This window comes from Lampris incognitus, chromosome 10 (genome assembly GCF_029633865.1).
Source record: "Lampris incognitus isolate fLamInc1 chromosome 10, fLamInc1.hap2, whole genome shotgun sequence".
In the NCBI taxonomy this organism is placed as follows: domain Eukaryota; kingdom Metazoa; phylum Chordata; class Actinopteri; order Lampriformes; family Lampridae; genus Lampris; species Lampris incognitus.
In genome coordinates, this window is record NC_079220.1 from 12,972,071 (window position 1) to 12,990,088 (window position 18,018).

General features: G+C 40.7%; 1 protein-coding gene across 2 annotated transcripts; it reads right to left on the bottom strand.

Moving 5' to 3' along the window:
* Positions 1–335: 335 nt before the first annotated feature.
* LOC130119497 (MICAL-like protein 1) lies at positions 336–17,747 on the bottom strand. Of its 2 annotated transcripts, XM_056288013.1 has the most exons (15): positions 17,174–17,747; positions 16,151–16,199; positions 15,425–15,563; positions 14,781–14,869; positions 14,516–14,658; positions 13,578–14,206; positions 12,538–12,583; positions 9,096–10,338; positions 3,724–3,828; positions 3,434–3,560; positions 2,997–3,087; positions 2,640–2,713; positions 2,172–2,286; positions 2,013–2,059; positions 336–1,765 (listed from the first exon to the last, which is right to left on the bottom strand). In XM_056288013.1, the coding sequence occupies exons 1-15, from the start codon at positions 17,314–17,316 to the stop codon at positions 1,641–1,643; spliced, it is 3,165 nt and encodes a 1,054-aa protein (XP_056143988.1). In that variant the 5' UTR covers positions 17,317–17,747; the 3' UTR covers positions 336–1,640. The 2 variants fall into 2 exon arrangements, with proteins under 2 accessions (XP_056143988.1, XP_056143987.1); XM_056288012.1 differs by lacking the exon at positions 16,151–16,199.
* Between the last annotated feature and the right edge of the window lie 271 nt (positions 17,748–18,018).

An 18,018-nucleotide genomic window follows, 5' to 3' on the forward strand; every position in this document is an offset into this window, starting at 1 on the left:
CAGGTAATATACTGACTATTGATTGATAAGTACCTCACTTCAAAAAATCCGGACTATCACTTTAAAGATAAGAGAAAGGGAACATAATGACACTAATGTACATTTTTCCATTCAGTTCAGTCAAAGCCTGCTGGGAGCACTTTAATCAATTTATGTGGAATTATTTTAATATTATAATTATTCAGTTTGATCAAAGTTTACTTCCTGCTGCTTAATTCATTCCATTCTCATGTGTTGGAAGTTATTTATTTTTAATTAAACAAGAATTCCACTCAGATTGTTATCTAGTGCCTTGAACATCATGCACTTTATTTTTTCAAGTATTTTCTGTTTTACACAAAATTCAATCAAACATATGTTCATTTAAAGGGAGCCTTTTGTTGGGGTTTGTGTTGTGGTAAATTTTGGCACAATTTTTTTTTACATTTCCTGCAACTGAATATCGGCCCCAAATATCGGTTATCGGCCTCCACAACTTACTGATAATCGATATCGGTATCGTCCCTGAAAAAAAACCCCAACATATCGGTCCACCCCTACTTTTTAACACCACCCCAATTTACTATTTCTCTTTTGCTTTTTTCCAAAATAATATTTCCCCCTGGCCTGGTTATTTGAATCAAGACCAAATTAAGACGCATCCTTAACATTTGTATCGTTAGCTGTTCGAGTGAGTTTAAACCCAATACCTACATTTAAAATTGTAATCGTCAGCCACTGCTGGAGTTGGAGACACCATTTTCTTGTGGAAAAAAATCTAATCACCATCAGCGCACATGGAATCTTGGGATAGCTTGGGCCACGAAGGATCCATCCATTGTGTACTTAAAATTCAGACAAATGAAGGCCACATTTGAAGGACAGAGCCTTTGGAATGGGACAGTCTTGGTGTGCCACTGTGACGTAATTGGGCAAGGATGCAGATGCTGAATTGGAACACAGTCAATAATACGTCTACGCGATCTCTTTCTAGAGCTTTCTCAGCAGGGACATCAACAGACCCATTTCTCCTTGCCTCAGCATGAGCTAGACCCAATAAAACACACCAGTAATTACCATTTTAATTATTCTTGCATAGATTTACACTGCAACTAATCTCATTTTAGCATCCTTAAAAACTCGTTTTTAAATGTAACTTTTGTACAGCAGATTATAAAATAATTTCCGCAAATGTATGAGAAGGATAGGACAGAGATAGATATTTATTACATAGACTTGTACAAATAGAATAATTTATGCCGTGTGAAAATATATGAAAATAGTGACCATATGAAATACATTATCAATTGCTTCAAACCCGCATCTAGCACAGTGCAACTCGTAATAAAATAATCATCTACTTCAAATGTGCAAAAGAAAATGTCAAAAATAGATATAGAAAAAATCTATTTTAAAATATGGAGAGGAAATGCCCCCTAGTTAAAATTTCTTCATTGCCTAAGTGCCTTTCAATATTAGATGAATACACAGTTCATTCATATGAGTATCTTCTGTGGTAACAAAGTGCAAATGATTTAATCATTTTCATTGAATGAGGTTCCTCCAAGAGTCTTCATATCTGTATGCCACCCTGTTGTGTAACGTCAGCAGTCATTCACAAGATTCTCTATCAGATTTATCCTGACATGTTAAGATGCAGCTCAGCTCTTCTTGTACTTGGAGTCTTTTGTGAGCTCAACTTTATGATTTAGCATCTTTAAAACTTTCATTGGCTTGAACCTTCCTTTTGACTTTCTGAGCTCTTTCAGGCCCTCCTTCTGGAGCACTACAAGGAAAAGACACATAGCACACAGTGAAACCAGCATCGTCTTCTATGAAGGACCATTTGTCTGATTATTTTGTAGATTAGAAAGTCTCTCCGCACAACAAGGAGAGTTACTGTGGTTCAGTGAGACCCGCTCTGAAGTCAAGAAAAAAATTCTTTACCCCTGGACCACAGAGACAACAACTACATATGAATAGAGACTGTTTCCTTAAGGTGATACTTTGAAGGAAACCTATTATTTTCTCACCTTTGTTTTTCATCACAGCCTCAAAAACCATGTCTTCTTCCCTTTCCCTGAAAGACATTTCGAACAAAAAAATTATCAAGAGAAATAGCGCACATTTCAATTCATCATTTCAGAAAACCATCAGTGAAACGGGCACAGAGCACTGCTGCCCCTCTGCACCTTTGCCTATCCTGGTCCAAGATGCTGATGATCTGGTTCCTCTGTTCAATGATGGTGACCAGTTCATCCATCAAGTGCTGCTCTCGGCCTCGGTCTTTTTGATTCCACCCAGTCTCTAAATGTGGCAAATACAATGTGTCACCCATATAAGATAACCAAGCATACGTAACTAATTTAAATTATTAATTGGCTTCATGCAGTAATTGAAATGATACATGAATTTGATTCACAGTTTATTTAGCTGTTTCACTTATTGTAAGTCATTCTGGCTAAGAGTGTTCAGAAAGTGACCAAAATACATTGCATGGTAAGGTACTGCATTACTTTTCACTGTGTATTATTTCAGTACATCCTCAATACAATATCATATCTGATATTGTTATCAACTGTAGTGAAACACAGTTTTTTGGGGGTTTTTTTTTGGTGGAAATGGAAAGACATGAGTGGTGCACACACTAACATACTGACCTGGTTTATTAAGGAGACACCTGAGCTCATACTCCACATCTGCCTGTCTCTCCTCTAAGCTCTTTTGCTTTGTCCTGCCGACACACACAACACAAAATTTCCATAACCTTCATAATTCACAACTTCATGGTAATTCCAAACATATCACCCTTATGAAATCCGTGACAGGGGTAATAGACAGATAAGTGGAAATGCATACTAAATAATATACCTTGTAGTAAACGTCATAAAGCCAATTAACTTGATAAATGTTTCAGTCTACAAAGTTTATTAAAAATATTTTTTTCTTCAGTACAATGAAGGCTTTTTAACTCCATCTCATCGTAAGATTTAACAATACCAACTCGACACACTTACAGACAAACGATTTCTGCATCTCTGCGCACCAGTACATGTTTCTCCTGGATTAGACTGAACCACTCCATCAGCATCTCCTCTGCTTCCTTATCTAAAATGAACAGGGCACCATGCTAATAAAACAACACAAACCCCTCAAGAAGACGAGGCTAAATGACTTTCATTAAGTTTTTATGCCTGTACCATGGTCTCCAACAGTGGTCCTGTACATTAAAATCATGGTAACTTTATTTTTACTCATTGAAAATCAATATAGTGTAAGGGACATGAATCAGATTGATATTTACAGATTATCAATACATATCGTAGCTAAGAACAGAAGCAGTTTTGATAATTTGAAATCACCACCTCACATTCAACCCCAAATAATAACTCCTTTACGCACTACAAATCATTCTGTTGCCTTGAACCAACATGTAAAAAAAAAATTCAATTACCATTTTTGCCACCTCTCAGATTTCTCTCCAGCTCCACACCTCTTCGTTCCAGTGTCTCCAACTGCTTATCCAGCTCCTCCTTCTCCACCTGCAGGTCTTGTTTAGGGATATATGCGTCTGTCTGCACCTGATGAGAATTCAATACAAGTGAGGTGTTTTCTCGTTGAAAAATTTTCCCAAAGTAACAAAAAAAAAAGAAGTCAGATTAATCATTTGAGATATCACATAGTACGTTATTGTTACTCATAAAATGTTAATTGTTGTTAAAGGCTGAAAACTGGCAGTTCTACTTTTCTCTTAATGAGGGGGAATCCATATCCAGGAGCAGGGGCTCGTCTGGACGGGCGGTCCTGAAAAGTCTTCGATTTTGGGATAGTCGTCTTTCGATCACAGACCTAGTGAACAAGGATAGTGAGGGAAAGTTAGGAAAATCTGGGAAGTAAAGCATTACCAAGAAATTTCTTCATGAATGTGTTCATAGAGGTGTGTAATAACATGTATTAAAATGTTGAAATTCAACTCCAGGGGGAAACCCTGAAAAAACATGATCAAAGTTGGGGTATTGACACCAGTATTAAAAAAAACAACTTCCGGTTTAGGAAAAAAGGCTACCAAAACATTTTTGTACATAATTTTCTGAACAAAAAAGTCTCTTGGGGTAAGTCTCTAACTCACTCGTGTGATTTTTTATGATTTTTAATTTTTTTTATTTTTTATTCTTTTTATTTTTTTATCCCGTTCTTAAGGCCCTTTCCATCCACCCCTCCCAGTGAGAGACCCTTGTTCTTTAATTCATCTATTCTTTTATTTTCATTTTTTGTTTTGAAAATATTGTAGTAAAATAGAGAGGAAGTGGGGGAGGGGGGGTCCGGGTGAGGGTGATTTTTTGAAAAAGATTTAGATAAATCATTTTTTATCATAACAAATCACAGCAATGCTGTAGAGACTTACTTTTGTTTTTTTTCATGATTCTGAGTTGATTGCTAGCATTTAATTTTCTCTAGATCTACTCCTTAGTGGAATAACTGCCATGCCAACTTTTGCATATATATTTTTTTGCATTTATCACAATAGTTGCAATAGTCAGAGAAAATCCATGTCAAATGCTTCACAAGTCAATGTCTGAGTCTTCTTCAAGACCATCATGAATACCGTTCTTGCATGTAATGCCTTTACAAACTCCACATGCTGAGATGCACTTGACACCATTCTTCTTGCAGCTGCATCGCCTGTTGCTGCAATCTCCATTACAATTATAGCTTGTGAACTGGAGGAGCTCCTCAGGAGCCATTGGGTCTAGTGTTGGAACTGGCTCATAAGCATGAACACCGAATGTCCATCCATAGTCACTGGGGTCCAGAGACATGCTCTGTAGAAGAATCCAGTCCCGGGTCTGTAGGTAGGCACGGAGAGAATGCTGTGCAGCCGCACCCTCTGTTGGAGGTAAAGTCTCTGGTTTGATCAGCCCAGCCGCTGCCTTCCGTGAGAACATGGTGTACCGAATTTCACCCAGAGTAGTACCTGGTCCATTGTAAATATATTGGAAGATCGCAGTTCCAGCCTGAACCACTGCACCCTTGGTAGCATGAATGTCCATGAAGATGTCCATATGTTTATCAATGTCCCCTGCACAAAACCTGAAAAGGTGCATTTCAAGGTTTTTTAAAGATATTTCAATATACAAATATTTCACTAAAATACAATTACTTTTATTATTATAGGCCTGCTATTATTACCTGTCAAACAGAGTTGTTTTCCCATGGCCAGAAATAGCAGAAACTGTATCACACCCAGTGAACGAATGACAAAAGAGCAGGTAGCGTCTCTTTCTGAGAGAGCTTCCCGGATCTTCCTGACATCATAAGAGCCCTTGGATGTGGTTAAGAAGAGTGGGTGGTTGGTGCTCGAGCTATGGTGCACCAGCATTACCAGCACGTCTGCGTCTTCTGCTCGCAACTGTAAAGAGAGCCTGTGAAAATATTTTAAAAAATCAAAACTCTTATTTTAAAGTAGTTAAGCAAATGAAAGTTAAATATCTACACAAACTACTGACCTCAACAGAGCCATCTTTAGCAGCAACCAATGCCTCTCTCACAATCGAAGTGTCAGCATCATTGTCAGTCTGCTCCACAGTGATGTTAAGTTTTCTGAACGTTGAAGAGAGGAAGTGAATGAGTTCACTCTTGTTATGGATGTTGTCCAAGAACTTTGCTCTTGGTGTCCAGTGCATCATATCTGGTTGAATCTGGAGATCACAGCATGATTTCTTGCTACGTCGGATGTGGTTATGATCTTTTGGTGATCTGTTATAGCCATCAAAGACCACAATGATCCTTTGAGAGTTATAGCCAAGACGCTGCACGTACCTTAGGTAACTGTTGGCAATCTCCTGCCAAGTCTGGCCTTGTTCCCACTTCACCATGTAGAGAAGCCATCCTCCATCAACCACTAAAGTGGAACAGGGTTGGTTAGTGAGTTCAAGTGGATCAGTCAACTCCTTCAGGCTAGTTTTGGAAAACCCTGCCTTGTTTGCCTTGTTCATTTTGTGATCTTTGTTGCTGAAAAGGGACAATGGGACGGGAGTTAGCTCATACTCCAAGCTTGTCTCAACTGTCATATCCCGTTGAGCAAAAATGATCAGTCGGTTGAACAACTTGAGTGAGTCAAGATGAATTTTCTTCTCGTTGATCTTGGGAATCTTTCTGAGTGATGAAAGGGGTTGTACATTTGACTTCACCTCCATGGTTGATGTTGCTGACTGTCCATCCAGCTTTATCTGCATCTCTCTACCTACTTCAGCTGCTCTCTCCGCATTGACTGAGTCATCCCCCGTGCTTGTGAATCCTGTAGAGCAAGATACAAGCATATTCTTGTCTCGATCGTGGTCGAATGGGTTGTTCTCTTCAAACCATTGAATGAAACGGGGTGTTTCCACAGACAGAGACAATGTTTAAATCTATATTGTCCCCAACGAACTGAGTGACTGCATTGTTTGCTTCCGCAACCTCCATGGAGACCACCTGATTGTCACTTTCACTGGCGGTCAGAACCGTTGGATCCTCAAGTGCGGCATCAATCGCAGCCTCATCATTGATCTGGTCATCAGTTTCTTCTACAATGGTGTCAAGTGTGCCAAATGTATCTGGGATGCCATCTCCATTCCTGTCATTGAGGAAGCAGTATTTGTAGTTTTGTGTCTCTGAGTAAGACTCAGTGTATCCTAGCCGGTGTAACTTGTCGATCATCCATTTTGACCCAAATCTATGATCAAGTTGTATGGCAAGCCCATTTGGTATGGCAATACTCCTGATCGAGGCCGACGAGCCTTGATAAAGTTCTGCCCCCAAACAGCTACTCTTTCATCGGTCTTCACTATTGGTCTCAAGAACATCTGGAGGCTCTCAGGAACAAGTGCCAGCTGACTCTGGATATCAGCCATACTGTATACAGTGGGGTATGACTTTGGATCTAGATTAATCATGGCGATGTCGTTGCATATGAACTTTAGTGCTGTCTTTATGATTTGTGTCTTCTCATCTCCTTGCTGAAGATTAGCATGATGCGCTCGCAGAATGTTGCTTGTGTTATCTTTGAGGCAGAGTACATCTGACCTTTTCGACTGTGATGTGAAGTACAGTGTGTCATGATATTTCTCTTGGAAGTTTCATCCTTAGCCATTTCTTTGAATAAGAGAGGCTCATATCGGGTGACTGATCAAACTGCTGCATCTTTTCGTGGACTTGATCAAGCGTCATCACCCCATGCTCGAGTTCTGTGTCTAGCCATTCGCATAATTCAATAAAAACAACCTCTCGCTCATCATCTATTTTCTTTTGTCCTCTCTTCCTTGGTCCTTCATCTGCAGTCTTGGAGTAAGGCCTACCCTTTTCAAAAAGAAGTTTGCAGCGCAAATGATACAAGGTTTCTTCTGCTACTAAGTCATTGATCCCTTCCAGACGTCCAAGCACTTCTGTGCCCCAGTCATCTCCACGACTCCTTGCTATCTTCAGCAAGCTTGCCTTTAGTCTATCTGCAGTCACATTATCAGGCACTCTATCTTTCTTTCTAGCGTCTGCTGGTTTATGTTCGTAGAGATGAGCGGGTTGGTTCCAAAGAATGCATACATTCTTGTACAGAAGCTGAATGGACTGTGAACTTGAAGAGGTGCATGCAGTTGATGAACTGAACTCAGAGCAAGTGCACCTTCGCTTCAGCTTTGCTGTCTCTTCCTCTGCCTTTGATGCTTGAGCTGACGTCTTGGTGACCTTGACAAACTTGTTGTACAAATAATCTTTACACTTTATATGGTATCTAAGTCTTCCTTCATTTTCATCCTTCTTCATACGCTCCAAAATTGTAGCATTTTCCATGGCTTCTGCATGTTTCAATAAAGTAGCGTAGCCTTTAGAAGTTCCTTGCAAAAGCCTCTCACCTGGCATTTCCAGGCCTTCACAGAAGAAGCACTTGAGCAGAGGTGGGTTCACATCATCTTTCATATTAGCCTACTGAAGACCCATAGCCTACACAAAGTAGAATAAAGACCGAATCTGTCATAGAGGCATAGTTTCTGAAATATTGTACTGAGGTGTAAAAGAATAGATTTGCTTAACCGTAACAATAAATTTAAAAAAAATCTGAGGCAGTACAGGCTACACCACTTTAACCTAGCTAGGTAGTTAATGGAGCAGACAGCTAGCGTTTAACTAAATAAATAAATCAGATGTGGGTTTTGGAGTATAGTACACACATGAGAGTCAGACACCTTATGACAACTATGAGCCAGCTAACAAGTATTGTTAAGCTAGTAATGACAACTTTTAGTGGAAGTTAACATTTACGTTAGCCGATCATATTACTTACTGTTAGCTAGCTAACAAGAACAAGCAAAGTTATACCTTTTATGTAAAAAATGAGAATCATAAGTGTTGTGCAGAGAAACATTTCAGCTTGTTAGGAAAATTGTTGAGAATACGTACGTATCAGGTGTTGAAAGCAGTATATTCAGTCAGCCCGTGATCAGTAGAGAAAAAGGATGTAAATGGCGTCAACATGTCGGGTGCCCTCTACGGCATGGGGGGGGTGATGAGTGGGAAAGTGGATGTGAATATTTTTCTACCAGGGTCTTGGTGAAAAATAAATGCTTGCAATCAACTTAGAATCATGACAAATTCCTAGTTTGACCCCTAAAATGTAAGTTAAGTCCAATTTAAGCTTTTTTCAATTTTCGAAAATCTGTTATCGGTACCCTGACTTTGAGCAATTTTTTCGGAGGTTACCCCCGGGAGTTGAATTTCAACATTTTAATACATGTTACTACACACCTTAAGGAACACATTGGTGAAGAAATTTATTGGTAACACTTTACTTCCCAGATTGGTAAAATTCCTGCTAACTTTCCCTCACTAGGAGGGCAACAAAATATGAACAGGACAACAGACATCCATCTTTTACACCTTCATTGGTTAACTGACGTGAACCATGAAAGATGCTCACACAGGCTTTAACATTAAAAACCTTCTCTTCAACCTGACTGTATATGTTTGCATTAGTATCCTATGACACCAAACTCTGACAAAATTCAACCAAGTAAACCAGTTACGAGGACGTAGACCTTGTGTAAATATTATGTTCAAAAGGTTCTTGCCTCTCTCTCTTAACTTACCTCATGTTTCTGTTCAGATTCATTTAGCTCTGGGAGGTCAGTGGGTTTGGAGGAGCTTTTGGAGCCGACAGAGGAAATAGCTGGCATGGAGAGACTCTTCGGGAACGGGAGACTCTGTGTTACATCTGCCTCATCTAAACCAGCGGTGGCACCGGCCTCCTTTAGGGCCATTAGGTCAAGACTTGCAGCATTACCCAAGAATTCAGGAACCTGTGGTTCACTTTTGGTGTCAGATAGCCTGCCTAGTCCTCTAACTCCAGCTAAATCAGATAATCCAAGATCACTAGCTGCTGCCGAACTGCTTAGGCTATTTGCCCCTTCTGGGCCCAGTTCACCAATACTGCTGACTATTTCTGTTAAGCTTACTACGCCAACCTTACTGGCTGCACCTGCTAAACCACCAACACCTCCGGTCTCAGCCAAATCTAGCAAATCAGATCCACTTGCTGGTTTGCCTAATTCACATGGGCCAATTTTCTCAGCCAAATCCTCCAGAGAGACACCCACAGATGCTGAAGGTAGGTCAGGGACACTAAATCCACCCATATTACTATCTTCACCTGCGTCTGGTATTTTGAGTCCCCCTGTTATATCTGTAAAGTCCAGTACACCCGGTTCACTTGTTTTGGATAAATTAGGAGCCATGCCACCCACAGCTCCTATTAAGCCATCCAAATCACCAGTTTTAGACAAATCAGGCGTATACACTGATAGGTAGGTGCCCCCTAGTCCAGTATCTGTCCCTGATAAGTCAGAGGAAACAGAAGATACGTCTTTCTGAGCTGAGTCCATAGCGGTCGGTGGAGCATATTTGAGAACTGGTTTCCTTGCAAGAATAGGTTTATCAGCTGGTGTTGCTTTTCTCTCAGGTTCAGGCTTGGTTGCAGTATTTGCAGCACTATCGGACCTCACCAGAGTACATATATCTGCTGATTTGTTTGACATATCTGCACCATTCTCTGCTTGGCTGGTGGTTTGTGGTGGAGGAGTTTGGATGCTATCCTCAGCCTTTGAGTCTTCTTTTGTATCGTTCTCAGTGTTTTCATCTGCCAGCTCATCAAACGGATTAGGAGGAGGCTCCCTGGGCCTGAACCATCCCTTGCGTAAGACAGGGGCAGAACTCGATCGAGGAGGGCTCATTGGGTCCGGGGCAGAGGGAAGTTGTGTCCAGGGTCCTGGGTGGACAATGGCCATCCATGGATGGTTAGTTTTGACTTTACAGCTAGCACCGGCTGGACTAGTGCTGAAAGGAATAAAAAAGACAAAAGTCTTGTTAAAAAAAAATCAAGACTCAATTTTGAAAGATCAGTTATAAAAAGGTAGTGAGTGCAGTCTTCCTCCTTCAATGGACAAAAACCTTTAAATCCTTCCACCTTGTCTACAGTACTGCAAAAGTCACTTCCATGTCTCCAGCTTGCTAAGAATATTGCAGCAAGAATTTCAACTGGTGGTAAATGAGAGACCACATGTCCCCAATTTTAGTATCCTTATACTGTCTGTACCTGAGAGCATTTAAAGAGCCTTTCATTTTATGAACTGACGCGTAGTCTGAGATGATGAGCAGAGGTGGAACGTACGGACAGGCCAGGTAGGCAATTGCTTGGGGCCCCAAGAATCTAGGGGGGCCCAAGGGCTGACTGACTTGACTCCACAGCAATGACAACAACAGCTCAAAACTGCAATCACCTCAACCCTCATACCCCCTAAAGGGCTGACTTGCACAAGTTTTGAAGCCTCCCTACACGTGCGAAATCAAAACGAAGAGGAGTTCTCTGTCTGGTAGCAGAAAAAGAAAAAAAGAGAGAGCGAAGAAAATGACGACCTGACAGTGGGAAGTGTGCATCAGAGAGTGAAGATTAATGTGAAGGATGCTGACAGCAAGCCCAAAAGTTAGCAGGTGCTCTTTTTTAATTAATATTAAAGCTGTAGTAGGTGAACATTCCAGTGCAAATCCTTCCTCCTCTCTCTCTGCTGCCTCGTATTACTCCGCTAAGCCCCTCCCATCAAATGACCTCCTCATCGCTCTTCAGCCCCTTACACTTGTGTACAACCATGAAATGTAAAGCGAGACTTGTGAAACTTGTATCGTAGTTGATAATCTATCAATGTAAAAAATTTTTTATACTAATATTGTTCATGTGATGCAGTCATTTCGAGATGGTCTTGTTGATTTTTAGGGTTAGGGTTACAACCACAAGCGAACTGATTGCGTACACCCACATCTGCATTTGTAGAACAGCCAATAGGAACGTGATTGGTTAAAATCTCCTGTCCTGGGCTAGATTGTTTAAAGCCTGAATACAGAGCCAAGAGGAGGTGCGGAAGTCTAGTTTTCTCTCAGACCATTTGAATTACAATATGCTGAAAGGTTATTATGGAATTTTTGCCCAATGACACCATAAAAAACTACCTACCCCATCTTTAATGTACTCCAAAGTTAGCTAAGTAACAACATGAATACCAACTTAGCAAGATAGCTAGAATGTTTTTTCGAAAAGTTATCCAAATTTGCCTTATGGTTTTTCCTTGTTGGAGCATAGAGTACCAATGATTAATTTAAATTTTATTTGGCTTGAAAAGGTGTCTATTGGCTGGCTGGCTTAAATTGCCCACAAATGTAAATAGGCCAACACATGAGACTTCAGCAGAGATTGCATTAACATATATGTAGTCTAAGTAGGTTTGGGAAACAATTCTGTGATGTGAACCCTATTTTGTTTTAACTAATTCAGTTGTATGATGACAACCATGCCTTGGGAGAATATCAAAATGTATAAATAAAATGTCAGATGGGCTCTCAATCTGGAGGACTTAGTTGCCGCATTTGCACAAGCCAAGGCCTGTAAATAGAATTTTTAAAATAGATATGTATCGATGAGCCTTTGTTTTATTTATTATTATTTTATCTATTAATATTTTTATACCATTTTTTAAATTATCCATAGCAGTCTACTCTTTTAATATTTTTGCAATCTGTTTTTTTAATAACTTTAATTATTCCTTTATAATTTTGTATATGTTTATATATTTTTTTATTACTGTTAACAAACTTAAAATAAAGCAGTTTTTGATGTCTGATTATTTTATGGGGGTTTTGGGGATCTGATGGCAATGAACAGTCAGAAGTAAACGGGGTTAGCAAGAAAAAAAAGGGAAGTTGTTTTTTTCTGCCTGGGGCCCCTCAGACTCTCGACTCACCTCTGATCATAAGACAGTAACCTGGTTAACGGATTCAGCTATCATCTATGGACACACTTCCTAAAAAAAGACTTTTATAGACTTCTTTTCATGTAACGCTCACGTACTGAACCTTTCAGTCTTATGTAACTTTTCATTATTTTGTCCCAATTTTTATCTTTTTGAATACTATTCCTGTTTTAAAGCACATTATTCTTGTAAAATTCTTATTCTCATTATGAGTATGCGGTTGGTGGACACTTACGTGAAAGAAGGACTGGGTGGAGATTTACCACGGTCGCGTGAACCAGCTGTGCAAAGGAAGAGAGAAAAATATACAAAATAAAAAGGACGTACAATATTTAAGTTTTTGCCGATATCTGATAAACAATAATTTCCACGATCATTTTGGCCGATACTAATAATGACAGCGATATTTCTCATTTCATTGCAATACCACCATGTGTCTTAAGTTTCCATCAGTGGAGTTTGTCTATTTTTTGGGGGGGGATTTTTGCCCATTTTTTCTCCCCAATTGTACCCGGCCAATTACCCCACTCTTCCGAGCCATCCTGGTTGCTGCTCCACCCCCTCTGCTGGTCTGGGGAGGGCTGCAGACTACCACAAACCTCCTCCAATACATGTGAAGTCGCCAGCGGCTTCTTTTCACCTGACAGTGAGGAGTTTCGCCAGGGGATATAGCTCGTAGGAGGATCACGCTACTCCCCCAAGTTCCCCCTCTCCCCCGAACAGGCGCCCCAACCAACCAGAGGAGGCGCTAGTACAGCAACCAGGACACATATCCACATTCAGCTTCCCACCCACAGACACGGCCAATTGTGTCTGAAGGGATGCCCAACCAAGCCGGAGGCAACACAGGGATTCGAACCAGGATCTGTGTTGGTGGGCAACAGAATAGACCGCCACTCTACCTGGATGCGCCAAGCGAAAACTATTCTTTGTAAATACAAAAGGGCCTACAATTCTTGGGAGGCTGTAGTGCGACCTGTCTTTCCATCAATGCCTGTCATCACCATCAGCACATTACAAGTGTGCCATCATATTGGTGCATTTTGATATCTGTGATATCTGTTCTGATACTGATAACTGTTTTTAGCAATCATTGGTCGATACTGATAAGCTGACTGATATATCCTGCACCCCTATAAAAAACAAAATTGGTTTTATCCATTTTTTCCTTATGATTATTAAGAAAAGGAGGAAACAGCGGGTATTTCCATGAACATAAGCACAGAATTTGATGAGAGCAAATGAATGGCTTAAATAAATTGTACATATGTTTACCTGTGGTGGAGGAGCTGTCCATCCTGTAGAGCGTTTTTGTCCTCGGTGCAGGAACAGGAGGTGCAGAAGAGTTCAACATGCGTCTGGGTGCTGGAATCGGCCGACTAGATCCTGCTGAAACTGTCCTGTCTACCAATGTGGGAGCGAGCCTGGCAGGCTCTTGGTTTTGTGTTGACTTCTCGTGTAACTCAGTGTTCGCCAGAATGGTCAACTTTCCTGCTTTACCACTACCTTCGAGTGTGCCGTCCTTAAAACCGTGTTGGGGAGGATGTGTTGGAGCTAGCCTCTTCACCTTTGACACAAGTGAAGAATGTCCTTCTTCTTTGTCTTCGGCCTGCTTGCGTTCACCCTGTCTTGTGTCACTATCCCCTCCTTGCGCCTCCTCTCTCATGCAAACCAGTCTGTCCTGTGACTCGATTTTCCCCGCATAACAGAGATGATTGGCAATGTTATCAGCGAATCCAGTCGCAGATTTAAGTTGGTGTTGCTGCTCAGTGGGTCTAGTGGTACAACTGGAGTCTTGGCTGGTGTTTTCAGTCTCTGTTATATGATAGGTGCAGATCAAGGAGCTAGCATCACCCCCCTGTTTATAAGACCCTGGTAAAAGAGTGCTATCGCAAACTTTGCATCTGAAAAACAGGATTGAGGCATGTTACTGGGTTAGGCGTCTGCAGCACATGTGACATGTATGGAAGAAAAAAAGAATGGATTTGTCATGTAACCTTTTTATTAACGTCTAAATAACTCAAATTATAATCCAAACATACCAATGGGCTCATTTGACAAACATAAAACATTCATAAACACAAATGGGTGATGCTATTGGTGAGTACTCATTCCTTTGCGCTTCATATTATGGATTATATTCCATCAGACATGTAACTATAACATTTCCAAGTAAGAACAGGTTATTGTTACCTTCTGAGCTGTGCTGTTACCTGAAGCAGCTGCGATGGTAAAGTTTTCCCTCTATTAGATGCCTCTGAGCCAGGTGGACATGCTTCCTACACACAGTACAAAAACTCTGTGGTCTTCCACTGGATAAATGAACCTCTCTACTGGACCAAAGAGCTGGCAAAATCTAAAAACAGCAGTGACACCGGTGAAATCCAGCAATCGAGAGGACTGATGTCGTAGTGTTAGGCAATGCAGGTTTTCTGGACATTTGCTGTATACATGGTTTAAAAAGACTTTGAATTGTACCTTCCGGGGTTTGGGACCTTCAAGAGCTTTAGTCCTCGTGCAGTTGGTTAGGCCTGTTGCATGTGATGGTCTAAAACTGGAAGGACTGGCTGCAAAGTCAAGAGAAGATATGTAAATTGCACACACTGTCAAATAAGCACATTTGTTTGACACATACATTTTTGGATCAAAATGTACCATCCTGCCTTTGCTTAAGGAAGGCCACAGGTTATTCAAAAGTTTAATTTCTGCATGGTAAGAGTGAAAGAAGTAGGCGACGGGTAGCAGACAATGGAAGTAAAGAAGTGGGACAAAAAAAAAAACAGGGGTCCACACAAAAAAAACAACACACACACACACACACACTCACACACACACACACACATACACACACAAAAAACCCCACTGAAATGTAATGAGGTTAACCAGGAGAGGTTTTAAAGAGCCCAAAATGTCACAGATTTGATCTTAGCAAAAGACAATGAGCGTCTAGCAACAGCCATGTGACCGAGTTAGGGCTTTTTTTCAAGAATACACCAAGCCACTTCCTGTTTATTTGGTGAGAGTCTGTTCAGCTAGTCTGGCAGCTGAATGTGTCAAACGTAAAGCCAGTAGACTTCGGTATTACATGAAAATATTTCAAATTCCTTCTGTTTACAACACACCGTTGGACTTGTTGAAAAAGTGGTAGTAGTGAGAGAGGTAGGTGATGATGCTCAGACAATCAGGCACTTCAGAGAAAACCATGTCCTTTGGGTCCAGCAACCTGGGGATACCCAGCTTTGTTTCTGCAACCTCAAATGCCTACAAGGGGACAGAGAAGAGAGATAGACACAAGAATGACAATTAGAATATGAGCTACAATAAAAAAAACTCTTACATGTACAATACAAAAATATAGTTTTACAGACCTTTACACACAAAATACAAGTCCAATAGTAAAAAGAAGTCAAAAGTTAAAGAGACATAAAAGCAAAATCTATGAGGGAATTAATGATCAATTCGTAAACTTTGTTAAATATAAGATAATAATGCAGTAATGAGTCTATAAAAGTCCATTTTCAGGGAGTATTAAATAATGTTATATTTGACAAGACAACCAAACGTCCTCCAGCATGTCCTTCTGAGGTAAAAGTACCCTGATGGCAAATGTTCAGCAACTTCTTGTTTTAAATATATGCTTACAAACACCCATAATGCACTGCCTGAGGATCTCAGATTGAAACAAGACCACTGTGAGAAAGAGTTTCTCATTTCCAAACTAATCTGAAATTCAATGAAAGGTGTTGCCTGCAGGGTTGGGGTTTTTTTTTGCAACTGTCACAATAAAACAACAAACACCACGTTGAGTTATGAATGCTTGTACGTAGACACAGCTGACAGTAACTTACCAGTGTGTTATTTTCATAAACATTATCTTTGATGAGGGAGCTGAAGTCTCTGAAGCCAGGCGAGAAAATTTAATAGAAAAAAGTTAATTACTAAAGAAATTACAGATTGAATAATGGCAATGTATATATTAATGTCGCTTGATGAATGGCGGTTATGCAGACATTGAAGGAATATGAAATACTGCAAAGGTTAAAAAGCGCAAGATCAGATGTGAGGTTAGATACAAAGTCATTAGTAGTGTGCAATATGCAAATAGTAGACACCAACATTAGTCTCATCTGATAAGGAGGGGGGGGGAGAGATTAAGGAGAGGAGAGCAGTTTATTCCCGGACAGAGTGTGCAGGTCCTCAACAGCTCCAGATTAGACTGAATGTTGGCTTCATTATGAGGACTCCTACTGAGTAGAGACCCTGACTGTCCGTGATCGAAGTGGTAAATAAACTGTGATCTTCAGTCAGTGAGCATCATTAGGTCGCCAACTACCGTATAGGGTGATATTTTGAGAGGAAAGAAAAAAACATTAATTGATGTGTTTTTCCCATTTAAAATACGCTATTTTTTTTATAACTTAACTCAGTTTGACACAATTTACTCATCATGCATTTATGTAATAAAGATTTATGTCAGATATAAAAAAAGACGACTGAACTATAGTCTGCAAATAAAAGCTGGGTAAACTATAATAAATTGCTCCACTACACCGTTGTTACGCCTCCAATATCATACCAATATGCAAACAATAGAGTATTGTACTCACTGTGTGCACTGGACCTTCACTGGAGGAAACTTGTACTCGCAGCCAACTAAAATATGGATGCAGAAAATGCCTCTCTGATCTCACATTTAAGGATTTACCTGGATATGTATGTATGTCTGCATTGTATTATAATGTATATTCGCTTCCCTACTTCTCATGTCAAAACAGGCAGAGATTATGGAGTTTTGCGGAGGATTTGGCCAACGGCAGGAATGAGTGCCTGCGGGCGGAGAGGACCAAACAGGAGCCTTGTTCTCTACTTACATCAAATCAGGCCGATGTTTGTGGATGATGGCACAAAACGCAAGTCCATCTCTGAACGAGGTCGTCATGTCTCTGATCCTCACGTCGGGGTAATTGGCGCATTTCGTGCGACACCATTCCTGTAAATCCCTCAGCGAACTCATGCTGTATGTCTGGGGGGGGGGGGGGGATTTGAGATCAAGGCCAAGCAGACATCCTATACCACAAGTTCGTTCGGGAAGCTCAATTAAACGGAAAACTAAACCGAAGAGATGCTAACTCCAGAAAATGAAAAGAAAAAAACAAAAGCAAATAACGTTATCTCCCACGCAAGGACAAACAGCCCAACGACATCGTTCTTGTTCCTAATAAGCAGTCGAACATCAACAGCGGTGTTTTCAGAGGAAACCTGCGGCTCCTTCTTCTTCTTCGTCGTCTTCTTCTTCTTCTCCTTCTTCTTCAGACAAATCTTTCATATCGCGGCTTCGTCTCTTGTCTATTCACCGAACAACATCACATCGCAGGTTTCCTCCTTCCGGAACATTAAAACACGGCGGCACAGCGTCGCCCACCACAAAACAATTACCCACGCTTCAATCTCGCTGCGCTCATTTGCCAAATCCGAGTCGCGGCGTTGTCGTCTGTCAACGGCGTCTGTTCTCCGAGTGACGAGTCGCAGACTGGGTTTGAGGGCGTCGCTGTCTGTCAAAGAACTTCTTTTTTAAAAGTATGAATGCACGTTTTAAACAAACCCGTTACTTGCTGCGTCTGTGGCGCCAAACACGTTATTATAACGCACAATAGCTACCGCTAGAGGGAGCCACAGGGCTTGGATCGCTAAAATTAGGCAGGGTCGGTTTCTTGTT